This window comes from Dermacentor albipictus, chromosome 6 (assembly GCF_038994185.2).
Source record: "Dermacentor albipictus isolate Rhodes 1998 colony chromosome 6, USDA_Dalb.pri_finalv2, whole genome shotgun sequence".
Classification (NCBI taxonomy): Eukaryota; Metazoa; Arthropoda; class Arachnida; order Ixodida; family Ixodidae; genus Dermacentor; species Dermacentor albipictus.
In genome coordinates, this window is record NC_091826.1 from 77637497 (window position 1) to 77659444 (window position 21948).

At 48.6% G+C, this 21948-nt stretch overlaps 1 protein-coding gene across 1 annotated transcript in view; it reads left to right on the forward strand.

The window, feature by feature from the left end:
- Positions 1-1148: 1148 nt before the first annotated feature.
- LOC139061218 (solute carrier family 2, facilitated glucose transporter member 10-like) overlaps positions 1149-21948 on the forward strand; it is a 94260-nt gene continuing 73460 nt past the window's right edge. Inside the window, exon 1 of the mRNA XM_070540884.1 lies at positions 1149-1572. Within this exon, the coding sequence (XP_070396985.1) occupies positions 1518-1572 (55 nt within the window). The 5' untranslated portion in view covers positions 1149-1517. The remainder of the gene's footprint in view (positions 1573-21948) is intronic.

Below are 21948 nucleotides of genomic sequence, written 5' to 3' on the forward strand. Positions count from 1 at the left end.
CCGTCAAGTAGCCTGTGTGGACTTATTAACCAGTTGCCTTCACCCATAAAGATCCCGTACACGTGACGACTCCGACAAAAATGGATGTTCCGCATCCGCCTTCTAGGCCGTGAGGGGTGGCACTGGCTAACACTCACAGGTTTACTTCTAGTAGATAAACATAAATGCCCCAGGAAGTGGATGGGAAAACGGCTCCGCGGTAGCTCGGTTGGTAAGGCCATCGCACGCGTAATGCGAAGACGTGGCTTCGTGCCCGATTTGAGGCCAGTTGTTTTTTCATCCACTTTCATTTCCATTAAATTATAGTTTATTTAATTCAGTGAATAAGTACGTGTAATTTCCCCTACGCTGTCCTTGGTGTCTTTGCTTGTTTGCTTCTTATGATATGACTAATAAAAATCGGGCGCTCGGTTTCCTTTCTTCTCGTTCATATCCATTAGAACGTCATGCGGAAGTTCATGTTTATAGCTGGGCGGAGCATACGCATAGCGGGTCTTTCTGCACTGCCAAGAACAACCCCCACCTTAAATGAGCAGCGTAGTGCAGCAACTACAGCGCGAGCTCACGAAGTGCTGGAGAATCGAACGGACCTTGAGACTGTGCTGTTCGAGCGTTGCTCGCGGCAACAGCGGGCACGGCTGTGTACCACATGTGGCGCGTAGTATAGTACCTTCTCGTTCATATTCTGCGACTCAATGAGCTCCCGGGTCGCCTCCCTGCAGCACGAGGAGGCCTCAGCGGGGGGGCGCGCCGGGCGTTACCTATACTTAGCAGGAAGAATGAGAAGAGAGAAAAAGGACGGAGTACGACGTTCACAATGCGGGCCGCGTGCACCGCGCCAAGAGAAATGAAGCGAGAGAGAGACTGAGCCAGGAGGAAGCACAAGGGGGAGGCGCACAGAGCGGTCCGCAATATGAAGCAATCGGATTGGAAACTTGGAAGAGTGGTATTATGGCGGAGAGGTCGGGCGCAGGTTCGGGAAGGCGAGCATGGCCAAGAAGCGTAGTGGCAGGTTGGCGCTAATACGGCGAGGCACTCTACGTTCCGGGCCGGTATAAAGTCGTCGGGAAGAGGCTTTCTTTCTTTCTTCTTGGGGGTCGGGGTGATGGGGGAGAGTGAACGGGGGAGCGTTTAGGAATCGCTCGAATGACCGGCGCGTGCTGCCGAGCGAAAGAGAAAACGCGGTTTTACAGTCTCGCGTCGGCGGTTCGCCTGATGGATGTTGCCGACTACCCTTTGTCGCCGGAGCTGCGTAGCTTCGTTCGCTGCTGCGCTGCTGTTGTGACGCGCGGAGTGCGAGCGGGACTTTAAAGGGTCCCAAACACAGCGACGCCGGCTTCAGTTCGTCGAGAGTTTTTGTCCGAGACGGTTTGGCGCTCGCACTCACTGGCCAGTGTCTCTCATCTTGTGGTTCTCGGCATTTCCATTTCGTTTTTCGGACTCTGTTATTCGATCTCGGAGACAAGAAGGCTCTTGGACGACGGTGAAAAGTGACACAGTCTGCGCCTCCCACGCGTATGATGCCGACGAGCTTCGTGATTCCTATTGCAATGACTTCCTGCAGGAATTCAAGTAAGATCTTTTGTACTCTGCTTGCAACGGGAGACAGTTTTTACGGGATTATCTTGCCGGTAGCGAGCTAAATTAAATTGAATTGACATGTAGATTCTTACGAACTCTACGCATATTAGCTGCGTGATGTCAAGACCGTTCAAATAATGGCATTCATGTGTTACGGCGTACAGTGGACATTTTAGCGCGCAATGGACATTACATTCTCTTAACACGGCGGGATATGAGTGGCTTCACCTGGCTCGGTTGCCTGTTTCTCTTTTTATTTACAATTATTTTCTTGTAGACAGTATGTTTGTGCATTTGTGGCATGTGCGCGCGTATCTATGGGAGAACTTGTAGTTTCACTTCCTTAACTGTGTGTTGGAACGACGACAAAAAAAGTCCTGATGTGCTGCCAGTCTTTTTCGACAGGTTAATTATTTGCTTCGTTTCCGCGTTGGGCACGCGCTTCACTTTCGTTGGTCGTTTCACGCTGAACCAATGAGTGATAGCGGTTTCTGCAACAGTTTCATACGCGGTAAAGGGTTGGTGGCAAAACTTGTGGTCCTCGACAGGCGATGAAGTTAAAGCGCTGGCACGAAGTTCTGGCGCTTGAGTGCAGCAAACGTTATGTATAAACTAAAGTTGGCGTGTCCCTGATCATGGAATGCAACAGTGGCACATTACCTCAGTTTTTCTGGTGTCGTTCTTTCCTTTTTTTTTTCCTTTTTTTTTTCACCTGGCATTCACTTACGGCGCCGTAGGGTGAACTCTAAGGAGGGAGTTGTCGGTTTGAACGTGATAACACTGCTCACAAAGAAGAATGTTGAGCACAAAAAAAAAAGTGACCATGGCTTTACGTGGGTGTTTAGCTCTCCTCCCAATTGGGATATCGCTTTCTTAGCATTACGTGTTAGCATATTTTATGAATAGCAATCGCGCATCTGGTATTGCTACGAGCACCACTGACGTGACTCCGCGCTGTCTGGAAACTTCGCAGCTCTCGCTGCGTAGAGGCACTTGAGAGCTTGGGCCATTCTTAAGATATTCAGTTATATCTCATCGGGCAGTCAGAATGCATCATTTTAACAAAGGCGGCTGCTCTACCAGATCACTAATTGATCAACGCGGTGTTCCGTACGTTGGGCTGTCGTCAAAAAAAAAAAAACCGTTGCAGCAAAAAAAAAAAAATCTTGTTGGCATTTCATTTCGAACTCACACCGGTTGCGTGTCAGGTGATCTAACCACCCTGACGCACCATTTCCTTTTCTTTTTTTTTTATATTGCTAGAAGACACCCGATGACATAAAGGAAAGAAACTGAAGTAAAAATGGGGTTGCACCAATTTAACGGTTTGGATAGGGCTTGAGCGAGGAGTACTTCTTGTTGGGCTCGTTGTAATACTAATTAGAGAAGACAGTTCGGCTAGTCGGTGTTTAAGTACAGACTCGAGACATCATTAACCAGCGTGAGAAGGACATCGGACGACAGTGAGAAGCACACAGGACAACTAGCGTTCTGTCCCGTGTGCTTCTCGCTGTCGTCAGATGTCTTTCTCGCGCAAGTTAATGATGTCTCAAGTCTAGTAATAGTAATAGCTTGAGCCGTATTCTGCCTGTTAGGCATTAACTACAACCATGCACGGTACAATACAGTATCATTTCATTTTGACGAGTTCGTACATAACACCTTTAGCGCGGCAACTGCACTTAGTTACGTTGAAACAGCGTAACAGTAAAAGCGGGCTATGCAGCTCGAGGCGCGTACCGCTACGTCAATGAGAAGCATCATTCTACGCGTGCTTCGCGAAGGACTATAGTCCGCCGTTGCACGCGGTGAAATTCTATGCAGATTTGTGTGAGTGCGCAGTCAGATCACTCGTGAACGATAACGCTCGCTAGAGGAAAAAGTCAATCAACGAGCAGCGTCTAGAAGTCGTACTATGACGTCATCTCAACGCACACGACATCAACCATTCGTGAAGTGTCTGCGCAACGACATTTGTAAGCAAGAGAAATGGGTTCCCTTTGGCTATCACCGCTAAATCTCGTTCGCTTTCAAAAGTTGTCTCCCGTAGTCATCTCTTTCTTTATTTACCCTTTCTTTTTCAATTTCCGTTAAGGGTTTTATGTCCTCGTTAAAACCGGATGGGCTCGAACAATTGGGATTTAGAAGGCGTTGTCCCTTTCATATTCTTAAAAATAAATTTCCGCGCAGTATGCACCATGCGTCGGCGCTTCTGAGTAGTAACTGTCGCGACTTGAGCCTGTAGCTGTCACATCACGTAGCGGGTGGGTGCTCGGGGCACTATGGACGTGCGTATCGCAGAAGGCAGCGCGGTTGCAGTGTTCAGTTGCGAATGACCTTGATATTCATGCTGTAGTATTGACTTCTCTGTGTTTTTTTTCTTTCTTCTGTCTGAACTGCGACAAAGTTTGCGTCGCCAGTCTCTAGTTTTGCACCGCAGTCCTGCCTGTCACTACACGTATTCATGCGCGCTTGGTAAATATTTCGCGCCGTCATTGTGACATCTTGGGTTGAGTAGACTGGGTTATTAAAATATATGGCTGATAGTAACTTCTGTTCGCTCTGATGTCTTTTCCTTTGATGTATCGTGAAAATCGGGAGGAGTCTACAAAGATATCGGAACTGTAAGATTTTAAGTTAATATTAGGAAACATATAAATAAATAAGTAAATAAATAAATGAACAACGAAATACAGAGAGTACGCACATTGGTCTGAGCACATGATTTAAAAAAATAAGAAAATCAGTGAAAATGTGAAATCGAAGTAACAAAGACATGCACACACAGAAAAAAAACCGAGATTAGGTTGACGGGCGCCCTCTACACATGATGGCCTCAAAACATGACAAACGCCCACGAGACTGGTCGACCACAGAGAATGATGTAATGCCGTCCACAGCAACAGACACACACACAAAAAGAAGGAAAGTACAAGCTCGTGAGAAAGCAAGAAAACAAGCAAGCATGCAAACAAAAATAGCATTACGTCACACAGTGAGGTGGATTGTTTTCATTTCCCCCCGCTCCCTTGTGATTCAACGTCACTTAAGTGAGTAGAGTTTCGGGTGTGTACGAGTGTGTGTGTCATAGGGCATAATATATTTGCATCTTGTTTCTGGTTGTCTGCAAGTCTCTGATTTGTTCTTTATTTTATCCGCGGCAGATGGTGCAGTGTTTTAGGTGCGCGGGGTTCGCGCTTACACGAGTTTATTCTCTGAACTTCTGGGTGGGTTGTGACGAGAGGCTTCTATTTTTGTGGGTGCAGTATTAATAAAAAATATGTGGACGTCAAAGGCAGCTGCTTTTCTATGACGCCGATTATACCATGCAGTTTACATTGCCGAATTTGGATGCTTGCCATAGTACTCATCTCGTCGCTACATGTCCTCCGACATTCTTCGTTCCCTCGTAGTCGGAAACTTAGACCACTCCACCTGGGTTGCTTGGTAATGGGCTGACTTCCCCACCTAGTGCGTCACATAAAGCATTAACATAAAAGAAGAAAAATGGGTGTACCTCGCGCTTACGCGGGAACCGGTGTTACGCGAAGCTTTCTTTGGTGTTTGCTCAAATGTTGAAGCAAATGTTATACAAACGTAATTCTAATGACGGGAGTTTTTGTACAAAATGGCGCAAATTGAATGCGTTTTCAGATATTTTTTCGTAGGCGACTGCTTTCATATTGTGTTGCTGACTTTTTTTCCCGCACTTCTCTGTAGCTCAGCGTTCAGTGCCCGCCCAGGTCCCACTTTGTTCGCCTCATTTGTTTTTTTCACAGTCGGCTGCTTCTTTTGCCGACTTCACCGCTTCTTGCCTCTTGTTCTGCTTGCCTATTCAGGCTTAGTGCCACAAGCTGCCTACTCAGCAAGACAGCACGCGCAATGGGGACGGAACAGGTCGTCAACTGATCATTACAAAATAGTAGACAAATCCATGCACTACACTACCACCAATTGATGATAGCCGTACGACTGGATTATCAAGTCTCCCCCTACTTATGTTAGTATGAATCACCGTGGATAACATTATTCTTTATCCAAAGAATAATTTACTCACGTCTGCGTCATTAAAGCCGCGAGCTGTGCTGGCAAGTGCGCCTTCTCCGCTCATACGTTAACACGGGAGTCACGACTGCGCGTTAACGTATTGCGTCAGTCTATCTAATGCTGGGCTAGCTTCGTCGGTACAGTATAGTTATATACCTCCTCACTATAGGCAAGCACGACTGGGTCGCGCGACTGTTGTAAGCTGGGATTGTCAATTTAGTCCGACATGGCGAACGGACCAGATGACGGGACAAGTGAACGAACAGAAACAGGTCGACAGAATAAGTGCATTCTCACTGAAACTTACTCACCCCTACTCTTGTGCGTACGTATGCGCCCACACACAAGTATCTACTCACATTCAGCATTCACTCCCGTTCGAACTCACTACCCATCTGACATTCGCCGGCCTCCACTCAAGCTCACAGTCGAGTGCACTCGCACTAACCAGCACTTTCATTCATACACACACGTCCCTAATCACATGCGTTCACAGTCGCCCGACAGTCATTGACCTTCAGACTCACGTCCCCAGAAAATCACCGTCACCAACTTCCGTTGATGCTCACGTTATGCGGCACCTCCTTCTCAAAAAGAAAAAAATCCACGTCCACTCAAATTCGCCAGGCCCCATTCCTCTTCGTACTTATACGGTACCTCCAATAACACCCATAGTCACTAACTCACACTCTATCGCGAGCCTGTGACACCAGAGCAGAGCGAGGGTGAGTCGGCGTGCTCACGAGTGAGGACGCCGATCTATGTGAACAGGACAGGACGCCTGCTCTGTTCATTTATTTGTGCCGCCGTCAATGCTGTTCCCCACACTCACTGTCGAGTGATTTTATTGATCAAAGCCGCGTTCGCATTTACACGCGCATGCAGTACAGTACAGCCTGCTTCATTTTTTGTTATCGATGCGTGGTACTCCCATCCAGAGTATTCACGAATACAGGGCGCAAGTCAGCCCGTATATTTAGGCACTGTCCCGAATGTTACGCGAGTCCCACGTCCCGCCTCTAACCTGTCAGGACTTTTTTGGCGTATCGGAAAGCTCATTTTGAACATACGCACAAACACAGCGGTTCAGGCGAAAAGGGGGGTGAAAGCTTCAGACACAGAATATTTTTATCCGTGACCTCCTTTGTAAGCGCATACGCGGAGATCGGGAACGCCAATAGGCTGGGGTTCAACACCTGTTCAGTGTGCGGCTCTAACATCTACAGCGAACGTTCATCACTTGTGGCTGTGTCCAGGAACGAGATATACTCCAGAAAGTATAAGAAGAGCTGCCAACTTACCAGCGCATCAGGCAGGCAATTATTGGCATTCATTCATAGACGATAAGCTCACTAAGCGTGCACTACCACACTCTTTACATGAAGAGGGCCTCCACGCTCTTATCTATAAAACATCTAAGCAGTAGGGGAAACTTCACGAAAAATAATAAATAACACAAAGGCTTGGCGATAGCACGCTTGAACCTAGGAGGGCGCAACTTCGGCGGCCTAATTACATTTTTAGCTTTGTGATTCAAGTCTTTTACTTAACTCCGCAAAATGGGACAGGCTTATAAACAAAGATACAGACTCCTGTTTTTTTTCTTAAGCGAAAGCGATGCTTCGCGACGCTCATATTGAGGGAGCCGAAATAGTGCTACGAGAGGAGGCATGTCGAAAATGCGGGAACTAAAAGGAAGAGCGAGTGGTTATGACACGGCATTGCCCGCAGTAGGTGACGTGAGATTACGTTACCTGACGTGAAGTTAGGTTAATCCAGTACTACTTTTCAGCAAACGTTATCTGCACATTTCTCTAGAGCGCGCACACACATGAAAAACAGAGAGAGGGAGAGAGCGAGAGAGAGAAGTTCCAATGTGAGCAAAGAGGTAACTTCTGCTGTTTCACTGCAGTCTGTCGATTATAACCAACGAGTCATGTAACCTATTCGAGGTATCAAGTGGCTCTACATGAAATCCGACTTCTTGCTTAACGCGTGAAGCCGTGATCGCTACTATCATGTTGACAAACGATTCTTTCATCGCAACCATAGAAAAAGGAAAAAAAGAGGGAACAAGCAAAATCGCGTCCTGTGCGGATAATCATACGATTAGCAGTCAATTGTTCGTGCAAATATAGTTTCGTGATGACAGAAAAAACACAAGAAACGGAGAGTATGTAAGGCCAAGTGTGTACGGAGGTGCAAGGTTCGGTCAGCCTGCCAGAAAAAGCACAACAAACAGAGGGCCCGTTACGCCAAGTGTCTACGGTGGTGGCAAATTCATTCAGCCTGCAAGAAAAATCACAAGGAACGGAGGGCCCGTTTGGCCAAGTGTGTACGGAGGTGGCAAGTTTGATCAGCCGGCCAGAAAAAGCACAAGAAACGGAGAGCCCGTTAGGCCAAATGTGTACGGAGGTGGCAAATTCATTCAGCCTGCAAGAAAAATCACAAGAAACGGAGGGCCCGTTTGGCCAAGTGTGTACGGAGGTGGCAAGTTTGATCAGCCGGCCAGAAAAAGCACAAGAAACGGAGAGCCCGTTAGGCCAAATGTGTACGGAGGTGGCAAATTCATTCAGCCTGCAAGAAAAATCACAAGAAACGGAGGGCCCGTTTGGCCAAGTGTGTACGGAGGTGGCAAGTTTGATCAGCCGGCCAGAAAAAGCACAAGAAACGGAGAGCCCGTTACGCCAAATGTGTACGGAGGTGGCAAATTCATTCAGCCTGCAAGAAAAATCACAAGAAACGGAGGGCCCGTTTGGCCAAGTGTGTACGGAGGTGGCAAGTTTGATCAGCCGGCCAGAAAAAGCACAAGAAACGGAGAGCCCGTTAGGCCAAATGTGTACGGAGGTGGCAAATTCATTCAGCCTGCAAGAAAAATCACAAGAAACGGAGGGCCCGTTTGGCCAAGTGTGTATGGAGGTGGCAAGTTTGATCAGCCGGCCAGAAAAAGCACAAGAAACGGAGAGCCCGTTAGGCCAAATGTGTACGGAGGTGGCAAGTTCGGCCAGCCTGCAAGAAAAATCACAAGAAACGGAGGGCCCGTTTGGCCAAGTGTGTACGGAGGTGGCAAGTTTGATCAGCCGGCCAGAAAAAGCACAAGAAACGGAGAGCCCGTTAGGCCAAATGTGTACGGAGGTGGCAAGTTCGGCCAGCATGCAAGAAAAATCACAAGAAATGGAGGGCCCGTTTGGCCAAGTGTGTACGGAGGTGGCAAGTTTGATCAGCCGGCCAGAAAAAGCACAAGAAACGGAGGGCCCGTTAAGCCAAGTGTGTACGGAGGTGGCAAGTTTGGTCAGAAGCCAGAAAAAAGAACAAAAAACGGAGGGCCCGTTAGGCCAAGTGTGTATGGAGGTGGCAAGTTTGGTCAGCCGGCCAGAAAAAGCACAAGAAACGGAGAGCCCCTTAGGCCAAATGTGTACGGAGGTGGCAAGTTCGGCCAGCCTGCAAGAAAAATCACAAGAAATGGAGGGCCCGTTTGGCCAAGTGTGTACGGAGGTGGCAAGTTTGATCAGCCGGCCAGAAAAAGCACAAGAAACGGAGAGCCCGTTAGGCCAAATGTGTACGGAGGTGGCAAGTTCGGCCAGCCTGCAAGAAAAATCACAAGAAATGGAGGGCCCGTTTGGCCAAATGTGTACAGAGGTGGCAAGTTTGGTCAGCCTGCAAGAAAAATCACAGGAAAGGCAGGGCGCGTTTGGCCAATTGTGTACGGAGGTGGCAAGCTTGGTCAGCCGGCCAGAAAAAGCACAAGAAACGGAGGACCCGTTTGGCCAAGTGTGTACGGATGTGGCAAGTTTGGTTAGCCTGCAAGAAAAATCACAAGAAAGTGAGGGCCTGTTAAGCCAAGTGTGTACGGAGGTGCCAAGTTTGGTCAGTCGGCCAGAAAAAGCACAAGAAACGGAAAGCCCGTTAGGCCAAATGTGTACAGAGGTGGCAAGTTCGGCCAGCCTGCCAGAAAAAGCACAAGAAACGGAGGGCCCGTTAAGCCAAGTGTGTACGGAGGTGGCAAGTTTGGTCAGAAGCCAGAAAAAAGAACAAAAAACGGAGGGCCCGTTAGGCCAAGTGTGTATGGAGGTGGCAAGTTTGGTCAGCCGGCCAGAAAAAGCACAAGAAACGGAGGGCCCGTTAGGCCAAATGTGTACAGACGTGGCAAGTTCGGCCAGCCTGCTAGAAAAAACACAAGAAACGGAGGGCCCGTTTGGCCAAGTGTGTACGGAGGTGGCAAGTTTGATCAGCCGGCCAGAAAAAGCACAAGAAACGGAGAGCCCGTTAGGCCAAATGTGTACGGAGGTGGCAAATTCATTCAGCCTGCAAGAAAAATCACAAGAAACGGAGGGCCCGTTTGGCCAAGTGTGTATGGAGGTGGCAAGTTTGATCAGCCGGCCAGAAAAAGCACAAGAAACGGAGAGCCCGTTAGGCCAAATGTGTACGGAGGTGGCAAGTTCGGCCAGCCTGCAAGAAAAATCACAAGAAACGGAGGGCCCGTTTGGCCAAGTGTGTACGGAGGTGGCAAGTTTGATCAGCCGGCCAGAAAAAGCACAAGAAACGGAGAGCCCGTTAGGCCAAATGTGTACGGAGGTGGCAAGTTCGGCCAGCATGCAAGAAAAATCACAAGAAATGGAGGGCCCGTTTGGCCAAGTGTGTACGGAGGTGGCAAGTTTGATCAGCCGGCCAGAAAAAGCACAAGAAACGGAGGGCCCGTTAAGCCAAGTGTGTACGGAGGTGGCAAGTTTGGTCAGAAGCCAGAAAAAAGAACAAAAAACGGAGGGCCCGTTAGGCCAAGTGTGTATGGAGGTGGCAAGTTTGGTCAGCCGGCCAGAAAAAGCACAAGAAACGGAGAGCCCCTTAGGCCAAATGTGTACGGAGGTGGCAAGTTCGGCCAGCCTGCAAGAAAAATCACAAGAAATGGAGGGCCCGTTTGGCCAAGTGTGTACGGAGGTGGCAAGTTTGATCAGCCGGCCAGAAAAAGCACAAGAAACGGAGAGCCCGTTAGGCCAAATGTGTACGGAGGTGGCAAGTTCGGCCAGCCTGCAAGAAAAATCACAAGAAATGGAGGGCCCGTTTGGCCAAATGTGTACAGAGGTGGCAAGTTTGGTCAGCCTGCAAGAAAAATCACAGGAAAGGCAGGGCGCGTTTGGCCAATTGTGTACGGAGGTGGCAAGCTTGGTCAGCCGGCCAGAAAAAGCACAAGAAACGGAGGACCCGTTTGGCCAAGTGTGTACGGATGTGGCAAGTTTGGTTAGCCTGCAAGAAAAATCACAAGAAAGTGAGGGCCTGTTAAGCCAAGTGTGTACGGAGGTGCCAAGTTTGGTCAGTCGGCCAGAAAAAGCACAAGAAACGGAAAGCCCGTTAGGCCAAATGTGTACAGAGGTGGCAAGTTCGGCCAGCCTGCCAGAAAAAGCACAAGAAACGGAGGGCCCGTTAAGCCAAGTGTGTACGGAGGTGGCAAGTTTGGTCAGAAGCCAGAAAAAAGAACAAAAAACGGAGGGCCCGTTAGGCCAAGTGTGTATGGAGGTGGCAAGTTTGGTCAGCCGGCCAGAAAAAGCACAAGAAACGGAGGGCCCGTTAGGCCAAATGTGTACAGACGTGGCAAGTTCGGCCAGCCTGCTAGAAAAAACACAAGAAACGGAGGGCCCGTTTGGCCAAGTGTGTACGGAGGTGGCAAGTTTTGTCAGCCGGCCAGAAAAAGCACAAGAAACGGAGGGCCCGTTAGGCCAAATGTGTACAGAGGTGGCAAGTTCGGCCAGCCTGCTAGAAAAAGCACAAGAAACGGGGGGCCCGTTTGGCCAAGTGTGTACGGAGGTGGCAAGTTTGGTCAGCCTGGAAGAAAAATCACAAGAAAGGGATGGCCCGTTAAGCCAAGTGTGTACGGAGGTGTCAAGTTTGGTCAGTCGGCCAGAAAAAGCACAAGAAACGGAAAGCCCGTTTGGCCAAGTGTGTACGGAGCTGGCAAGTTTGGTCAGCCTGCAAGAAAAATCACAAGAAACGGAGGACCCGTTAAGCCAAGTGTGTACTGAGGTGGCAAGTTTGGTCAGAAGCCAGAAAAAAGAACAAAAAACGGAGGGCCCGTTAGGCCAAGTGTGTATGGAGGTGGCAAGTTTGGTCAGCCTGCTAGAAAAAGCACAAGAAACGGAAAGCCCGTTTGGCCAAGTGTGTACGGAGCTGGCAAGTTTGGTCAGCCTGCAAGCAAAATCAGAAAAAAAGGAGGGCCCGTTTGGCCAAGTGTGTACGGAGGTGGCAAGTTTGGTCAGCCGGCCAGAAAAAGCACAAGAAACGGAGGGCCCGTTAGGCCAAATGTGTACAGAGGTGGCAAGTTCGGCCAGCCTGCTAGAAAAAGCACAAGAAACGGAGGGCCCGTTTGGTCAAGTGTGTACAGAGGTGGCAAGTTTGGTCAGCCTGGAAGAAAAATCACAAGAAAGGGATGGCCCGTTAAGCCAAGTGTGTACGGAGGTGCCAAGTTTGGTCAGTCGGCCAGAAAAAGCACAAGAAACGGAGGGCCCGTTTGGCCAAGTGTGTACGGAGGTGGCAACTTTGGTCAGCCTGCAAGAAAAATCACAAGAAAGTGAGGGCCTGTTAAGCCAAGTGTGCGGAGGTGCCAAGTTTGGTCAGTCGGCCAGAAAAAGCACAAGAAACGGAAAGCCCGTTTGGCCAAGTGTGTACGGAGCTGGCAAGTTTGGTCAGCCTGCAAGAAAAATCACAAGAAACGGAGGGCATGTTTGGCTAAGTGTGTACGGAAGTGGCAAGTTTGTTCAGCCTGCAAGAAAAATCACAAGAAGCGGAGGGCCCGTTTGGCCACGTGTGTATGGAGGTGGCAAGGTCGGCCAGCCTGCCAGAAAAAGCACAATAAACGGAGGGCCCGTTATGCCAAGTATGTACGGAGGTGGCAAGTTCAGTCAGCCATCCAGAACAAGCACAAGAAACGGAAAGCCCGTTACGCCAAGTGTGTACGGTAGAGGCAGGTTCATTCAGCCTGCCAAAAAAAGCGCAAGGAACGGAAGGTTCGTTAGGCCAATTGTGTACGGAGGTCGCATGTTCGGTGCGCGTATAAGAAAAAACACAAGAAACGGAGGGCCCGTTGGACCAAGTGTGTACGGTAGTGGCAAGTTCATTGAGCCTGCCAGAAAAAGCGCAAGAAACGGAAGGCCCGTTAGGCCAAGTATGTAGGAGGCGGCATGTTCGGTGCGCGTATCAGAAAAAGCGCGAGAAACGGAGGGCCCGTACGGTAGTGGCAAGTTCATTCAGCCTGCCAGAAAAAGCGAGAGAAACGGAAGGCCCGTTAGGCCAAGTATGTACGGAGGGGGCATGTTCGGTGCGCGTATCAGAAAAAAGCACAAAAAACGAAGGGCCCGTTTGGCCAAGTGTGCACGGTAGTGGCAAGTTCATTCAGCCTGCCAGAAAAAAGCGCAAGAAACAGAAGGCCCGTTAGGCCAAGTGTGTATGGAGGTGCCATGTTTGGTACGCGTATTAGAAAAAGCACAAGAAACGGAAGGCCCGTTAGGCCAAGTGTGTACGGAGGCGGCATGTTCGGTGCGCGTATCAGAAAAAGCCCAAAAAACGAAGGGCCCGTTAGGCCAAGTGTGCACGGTAGTGGCAAGTTCATTCAGCCTGCCAGAAAAAGCGCAGGAAACAGAAGGCCCGTTATGCAAAGTGTGTGCGGAGGTGCCATGTTTGGTGCGCATATCAGAAAAAAGCACGAGAAACGGAAGGCCCCTCAGGCCAAGCGTGTATGGAGGTGGCATGTTCGGTTCGCGTATAAGAAAAAGCACAAGAGACGGAAGGCCCGTCAAGCCAAGTGTGTACGGAGGCGACAAGTTCGGCCAGCCTGCCAGGAAAATTCACCTATGGCTGTTCGAATAGGTAACAACAGATGGCAAAGAAAAGGTGCAGGTCCAAGATGAGAGACGCGGACGCGGTCGAGGTGTCTAGAATCAAGCGTGCGAAGCGCCAAGGCGACAGAGGCAAATGCGTGAAGGCCAGGATCCAGCCGCAGACTTAAAAGCGAAAGAGAGTAAATTCCAAGCTTTGGCATTTACGGAGGTCGAGGATCGGCGGGATGCATGTCGCGAAGATTCAGGCGTAGTAACCCCTGGCCTAAGCGCATTGCGTCATGTCATGGTAAGCAGATGGACAAAGGGAAGTAAAGGAAAAAGGGTCCTGCAGCTGCTAGAACAGCCGGTCACTCGCCGGGGAAGACCTAGCACCTAGGGGAAAGGTGCTCGCTTATGTCTGTCAATGTACCCTTCTCTCAGTACTTGGAGGCTGCTGTCCTAAAGTTGCAGCTACGAGCTGCGTCCGGCAAATTAGAAGCTGTTGCCTTCTTCACGACCGCAACTTGCGGGAACCGGGGAATGCGCGACCCTCTCGAGCTCATCTGAAAGGATTCTTTTGAGACCTGCGAATAAAGAAATGAGAAAGACGGGTCGCGAAATGGTTTTGTTCTTTTGTATCCATTTTCTAGAGATTAATTAACCGCTGAACATTTGACAAGCATAAGAAATACCCCAAAATGTTTGTTAGGTAGGCAGCCTTTTCGGCTGAGGTGAGATCCCCAATTTCAAGTGGAAGTTTCATGTGATGAAACGTGTAGAATTGTAAGGCAAACAGGGTGGGTGTTGCGTACAGTTTGGAAGATCACGCGCAAGTTGCGCAAGTTGATAATTTATGCTTCAGCGCACCTTAATAAGTCCTGGGGCGTCTTGCACGAACATTTAATAACAAAAATAATGACGAATTTAAGAACGCGTTTTTGTGCGGACTAGGAACATTTAAGAACGCGTTTCTAAATTCGTTATTATATTTGTTATTCAACGTTCGTGCAAGCCGCCCCTGTTACACTTGGCAGGAGTGCTTTAAAAAAGTTATGGGGTTTTACGTTCCAAGACCACTTTTTTATTATGAGGCACGCCGTAATGAAGGACTCCGGAAATTTCGACCACCTGGTGTTCTTTAGCATGCACCTAAATCTAAGTACACGGGTGTTTTCGCATTTCTCCCCCATCGAAATGCGGCCGCCGTGGCCGGGATTCGATCCCGCGACCTCGTGCTGAGCAGCCCAACACCATAGCCACTAAGCAATCACGGCGGGTAGGAGTGCTTTTGGAGGCACGTTTTGTAGATTGCGTTCATGAGCTCTAATTTTTTCGACGATATTAAATTTTGAACCTTTCAGGAGCTTGGGTCAGACAGAGGACATTGTTGGTCTTTTCTGCTCGTGGTATGGTAGACCTTGTTTCAGTTCGTTTGATTACTTCCATGAAAACGTGACAGCTGAACGCTCGAGAAAGGCAAGCGTGTGTTTTCGTTTTCTTTTCTTACATGGAGATGTAGGCTGAAGATAAAAAGCCGCAGTGTAATCTTGATAGCGACTTGTTTTGAATAGTTTGCACGATTTTCTAAAGTATTTTTTTGTATTATTTGTTAGATTTCGTTACTTATTCTAATCACGCGGCGTCGTATTATGTAAAGGTATGTCGCATAAGTGCGCCCCCTCCCCGTCGTACGGAGCGCAGCATTACATTAGCACAATTTAGAAGTGCGCTAGAAGAAAGGCGAAATAAGGCCTTATGAGCCAGTTTAGGAACGTGAGAAGGTTTGTATATGGCTTTCCCTTTTGTTTATTTTGCAATTTGGCATCTTGTAATGATCATGTAGCTATCTTGTGCTAAGTGTTACGGACATAAATTGTTCAAGGCCAGTTCTGCCTTCGCCTTCCTGATCTGTGGAAGCTCTAATTTACGATTACTTAGCTTCATTACAAAAACCTCGTTTGTGTCTATTTGCGCTGACACAGTTGAATGTCTCTTGGTACTTGTCCGGATTAACGTGCAGCTTTCGTTTCAAGGCTTTCTTTTAGGTAGGGGGTTGTCAGATTACATGAATTTGTACTGTCTGGCGATGACAGTGGCTTGCATAGGGCGCTTGCGGCATTGTGTGGCTGACAAAGGTCGCTCCTTGGAGTTTATCATCTTGCATTTAAGTAGTCCAGTCAGAGCCCACCTATCAAGACGCCTTTGGCCAGAAGATCTTCATTCTCAGAAGCTGCGGCCCCATGGTTTCGAGCAATGCTGGCATCAAGCCGGCCCGCTGCATCTATCAACTCAACCTCCCGATGCGCCATCTGGTGGCGGGGGTGCTGTTGTGCCTGACGATCGCTGACATGCGGCTATCGCGGGCGCTAATCACGCCTCATCGTTCACTCAAGGTAGCTCCGTCAGCGTCACCTGAGTCTTACGGACAGGAAGTCATGTTTCAGATCTTCGGCTTTTCGAGCACCGAGAAATGTCAGCTCGCTTCAAGACAACGCCACCCGCTCCTGACTGTCATAATGAGGTCACTGAATGATGGCATGGTCATTGTCGAGGACTCCCAGAGAAAGGCGCCGACGGCCGGTTCACAGTTCGCCGCGTGGTTGTTTCGTCTTGTGCAACGTCGGAGACAGGAGAGCCACTAAAGGGTGGGACGTTGGGGACAGGAAGTGGTACACGGTTCAGCGTTTGTGATTGGCCAGTGAATTACCTCAACGAGGGAAAGAGGGAAATAAAGGGCTTAAAAAGCGCATTCGGACGACTGTGAGAAGGAGAAGGCTTGGACATGCAAATACTCGATCATATTACGTGCTCCGAGAGTTGTAGCCGATTTTGTAAAACTTTATCATGTACTTTTGTTTATAAACCTTTTTCTGTTCTCTTAAATGTCGCTCGGAATCATGCTTTCCACCGGCACCTGGCGCGACACCATCCGTGGAACCTCCGTGGCTGCATCGACCCCCGATTTCACAACAGCGTAGATTCTGTAAATGCATCACAGCGCCGAGTGTTCAATTCGACTAAAGAATGCGTACATGGACAGTGGCAGGATGTCCGACAAGCTTCAGGGCACAAAGAAATGTTTAATGCGTGGGACGAGAGGTGGGAAGGCTGGCGCTCATCACTCCCTTGCAGGCGTATCGTGCAAGAGTGGGGCAGACAGTCAGCTGTAGGCACACACACGGCAAGAAGTGCAAACCAACGTCGGGGACGCTCTAATGAATTAGTTAACTGCGCGGGAAATGAGAGGGGGTTAGAGGTATCGAGGCCCAACACGTACACTGGCGCCAATTGCCAACTACTTATTCGTCGCATCGACACGGCACATATATACTTTCCCGCCGCTGCAGACGTGCTAAAGGTGGACTTCAGCGGCAGGTAGAAGCGAAGTGTTATTTTAACATTGGTGAGCTTCACGTAGGTATAGATTTGAGCTTTGAGAATTGAGCACTTAACCGGTATTTGCGCTTCTGTGGCATGACCGCGCGCCTTTTGTGGATAAATTTCAGCCGGCACGACCACTCTTCTTCACCGGCAGCCCTAGTTACTGCGATATATTCTAAATAAAAAAATCCTTTCTTCGCCTAACCCTTGCCAAACAAGCTTAATCTGGATTACTGGCCTCTATGCGAAGCTAGGGCACCGTAGATTGCGACACAATGCTTTCTGATACAAAGTGCCTGGATACGTTCATCTAGAAAACTTAGTTTGGAGCGCGCACATTGCGTGAGTTGGTGCAGCGACCCTCGCACGATGACGCTCCGCTATGATACCCTAAATGAAAGAATGAAATTGAATGAAACCTAGAACACCGGTGCGAACCACCACGGCGGCGAACAGGTTTTTTTTTCCCCGTGGACACATGTGCAGTTATTGACAGCACAAAGTGTTGTGACGGTAAAAAGTACGTCACCTAAAGTATCAAGTCCTGTACGTAGTGGGGCCGACCCCTTAAGCTTTTATTAAACTCTATCTCTCGTTCAATAATGTAGAGTGGTAAGCGGAGTATCTTCGTAAGCATGCGCACGTATTGCTCCTTTCCCTTTACCTTCGCGTCATGTGCGTTTTCCGCCACGTTCAAAAATCTTAACTTCGACAAGATACTTTAAGCTAACCTTCTTCAAGCAAAGACATTAGGTACCGTGTACAGTGGGTTGTTCCATTGTGAAAGGAAACAATCGAATGTGCGGCGTTCGCTTTGCTGGCACTCCGCGCTGAAACTGCAAGACGAATCTATACGTTAATGCACTGAAGTAGATATTATATGCTCGTGCAGCTAACACACGCTACACCCCCTGGGTGCACATAGGAAGGAAGATAACACAGCCCTTGTGTTGTCATGTTTCCTCTCTGTCCCACTCGTGATCTCGCAGTTTGGGAGCTGCGCAACGCCAAATAGTCCAACGTATAGCTCACTGCTGCAAAGTATGTAGATACATGGAGACGTATCTACATGTAGATGCAGATGTACATAGATGTAGATGTACATCTGGATGTAGATGATGTAGATACATGTATGTAGATGTATGGAGGTGCCGGGGGTCGCCAACCCCGAGTCCCGTAGCTGCAAAGAGGGCCGATTGCCACCGTCACTAGCGGGAGAAAAAAAAATTAACGCACTCTACACTGATGCGTTCCCTTTAACAGTGGTCCCGCTCCGCACAATCCAAAGTATCGTAATACAACTCCTCGTGTCAGACGTGACATCGCTGCCCGCAAGCAAGACGAGAACGGAAAACAATCCTGCACCGGACGCCCATCGTAACATCACGAGGCAGACAAGTGATACCGGTGACAAGCACAGCGAAGGCTGGAGAAATTCCACGTCGCTTTGTTCTCTTCGCCGATGAATATACTTTCAGAGGGCTTCGAAGCACGCGGCGATGTCGTCAGCCTCAGTCGTGGATGTTTTTGGTCATACCAAGGGCACGGAATGTAGCGCATTGTAATGTTACGCTGATAAGGAAGCAGCAAGCACTGCCAGGTGTGTGTGTCAGGAATATATTTATTGGCCAGACTTGTACCCAGAAAAAATTCAGAGCCATTTCACTGCGTAAGTGGATGACCGGCGGAGCTGTATATATGCTGGTAAACACGTTGATAATAAATATGTTGCTTGAAAATAAGACACATACCACAATGAATTTCGATTTTCGCCATTTTTGTTGTTGTTTTATTGAATTGCATATTCAATGCCTTTCTTTTTGTTTTTAACCTTTTGTTTACTTTTTCAGATTTGTTATTTGGTCATCAAGACGAATATCGCTTTATTATCGCTATAATATACGGACAGTGGTTCTGCGGCGACACTGTAAGGGCTCTTGGGCGATGTGAGGTCAATACACGACCGATCACGCGTCGTGGGCATGCTGATGTTTGTGTAACACTGAATGCCCAACTTTTCCAAGAGAAACGCCACGAATCACTTTCCGTCTGGCCGAGACACGATTATGTTGAAATCAACCACAATTACGGTGGGAGTGGAGTCAGCAGGGGTTATCCAAAAGGTGCATGCGCGTGGCGTTTGCGGCACGATCTTCGTCCGTATGTGCAACCCGCTTTCGCCGAGCACGTTCCCGCTTGTGTTCACGACGTGCTGTTCTTCCGCGGTCCTCTCCGCACGCGGCCTACCCATTGCATGGGTGGAAGGGAACTGAGATAAGATTACGCGGTTTGCCGATAGAGCGCATGACGTCACACCTCAATCCATACTAAACCGTGCATATTCCGGTTTTACTTTTTCGTATTGCAATATTTTTTTATCACAATACGTTTTGACACTTCTCACGGTAAACGCAACTGGGGCACGCCTGGAGATACGTTTTTGCTTTATGCTTTAGCTGCTTTAGCTCTTGTTTACCTACTCACACAAACCGTCAGAAGCTAGCGTACATAACAGCTCCGCTGTAAAACGAGGGACACTCAAACCACTACGATAGCGCCGAGAACGGTCCGCCGTCATTCAATCTCGAATCACGGGTCAGGTACACGTCCACTATTATCTATACATGTTGCACGAGGCCGTATGTATAGGGTATTTGCTTGTGCTCCCTTACATTGCAGAATGTACAGTGCACGCGTCGCGCGCGTCTGTTGATAAAACAAGACTCTTTTGCCATACAATCGGCTACAATATGTAAGAAACTTCGGATACAGTGCAGGGCCACCCGGCCACGGTGGCCGCATTTCGATGGGCGCGACATGCAAAAACGCCCGCGTACCGTGCATTGGGTGCACGTGAAAGATCCCCCCGTGGTCAAAACTAATGCAGAGCCCTCCCCCCCCCCCCTTCTACTGCGTTCTTCATAATGAGATCGTGGTTCTGGCACGTAAAACCCAGAATTTAATTTTCAAATGCAGTGTAGGCGCGTCTTGCGCCGTACGATAACTTGATATCAGTGATTACCACCCAAATGCAAATGTGCGCGTGACAATATGATAATATGATACTGCGCGTGGTTTGCAGACAAACTTTGTCCATTTATAAGAACCGCGATGACGAAGCGTTATAGCGCTGTTTTGTAAAACTTATTCTATTAGAGAACCAGCATTCACTTGACACTGTAAATACCTCTTCCGTGTGTGCAATCACATCCAGAGGCAATACATTTTTATATATAGTTATCTTTCGCTTCTGACAACAAGTTATAGTTGCTGTTTCCAAAATTTCACAAGGAGTTTGTGTGACACCTCATATGTGTCATATGTACAGTACTCGCGGAGTGAAACGCGACAGGCAGCATTTAGTAGAACCGTGCACATGTGCAACCTACTCGAAAGTACCATGTCATGTCGCTAGGAATCCGGTCACCAAAGGGAACGCGCACTCCGATCTAAGTGTACGTGCCAAAATTACGTCGATGTGACACGGCCCTAAATTGACGTGCTTCATTCCGTGAGCACTGTACCTCCGAGATGTATCGTCACACAAAATTGTACCTCTGAAAGCATGTTATACTTGTGTTTCCACTGCCTCGTTTCATCTTGTACGAAGCAACCAATGTGTGCTATGTCTAACTGCACAAAAGTAAATAAATAAAATAAAATAAATAAATAAATAGCGAAAATAATAAGAAAGTTTGCCCCAATATCTTGGTGGCAACGACCGTATAGTGGCATGTGAGAGATATGGTATGAAGAAATCGGCTCGGAGCACACAACTAGCATATGATATACGGTATACCAATACTTCTCACAGCGTCCTATTCAATCTTATCGCCGTGCAATATGCGGAGTAATATCTGCAGGCGTATTTCATATGTCAGCTGCTAGACAAAGCAAAGAGAGATTAACAACCAACGTTAAAAATGTAAAGAGCTGATACTTAATTAAGAAATGATGTAAAAAAAAGGTTCAGCTCATAGCACTCTTATCCCCAAGGCAACCTCAATGTGCTCGTCGACATTTGTGGTTCCTCGCATTTGTATGGCAAACACGCACAATGCGTCTGCGCGCGCGCCTGACTTGTCGATAAGCGACGAGACAGAATGTAAATGGGCGACAAGGAGTCGTTTGTATGCGCGAGCTTGCGCTCATGTTAGCTATATATGGCACTGTTTGCTCGCCGCATTCGTGGGCCGACCGTGGAAATTGTGGAGATTGCGACATGCTGCCGAGCACACCTTCAGTACTCGTGCTCCAGTCTAACACGAGAATTCGTGGATGATACATTACCGCAGTTCGTTAAAATGAAAAACACACGGCAGTGAAAAATGTACACTTCTCGCTTCGTTGCCGACCTAATGAGTTACAAATGGGATTCAAATTTTTGCGGCCGCGGCCGTTACGGTGTTGTCACCGCCGGGAGGTTGCGCAGGTGCCTGGCGGGTGCAACTGAGTGGCGCAACGGATCGCGGAGTCCGTGACAAGCGTCTCAGAGGAACGGGATTTCCGGTGGCACTCCGGGAATCCCGTTCGGCTGTTCTCGGACGGGATTCCCGGAGGCAGGATCGCTTGCGTGTTCCCGTTATTTTCCGATGAGCCGGAAAGAATTACGAGCCGTCAGCTTCGACGTTTATAAGACAGCTGATGCTCCGTGCTTGTATCAAATTCCCGGAGGGAAATTTGATGCTGGTGCCTGTCATAGCCTTGAGCAGACGGCACGTGAGAGAGAATGCATGGAAGCATCGCAAGATAATGAACACCAACCCGCCGGCATCATTGAAGAGAAGCGCGTGTAATAACTACATTCTTGAAGTATTAGTCCACGGGACGGAAACTTGATGATCGACAAATGACTCGGTGGGGAGCTGAGAAACCCGTTATGAGTCGTGGAATTGGAAGTGGCTGGCGCGGCGTAAAGAAGCACAAAACAGTAGCTTGAAATGCGGATAAAACGACAGCGCATGCCATACTAGCCGAGGTCAAGTGGAAGGAGTCGAGTTGCGAATGCCACGCAGTCGCCAGAAAATATAACTGGCGATTTGTTTGCATGACACAGTGAAGGTCGACGGAGAGGAGAAATGTCGATGGCGGCAGATAAGGATTAGGTTTAGAGATGAGGAACGTTTTTGGCCGT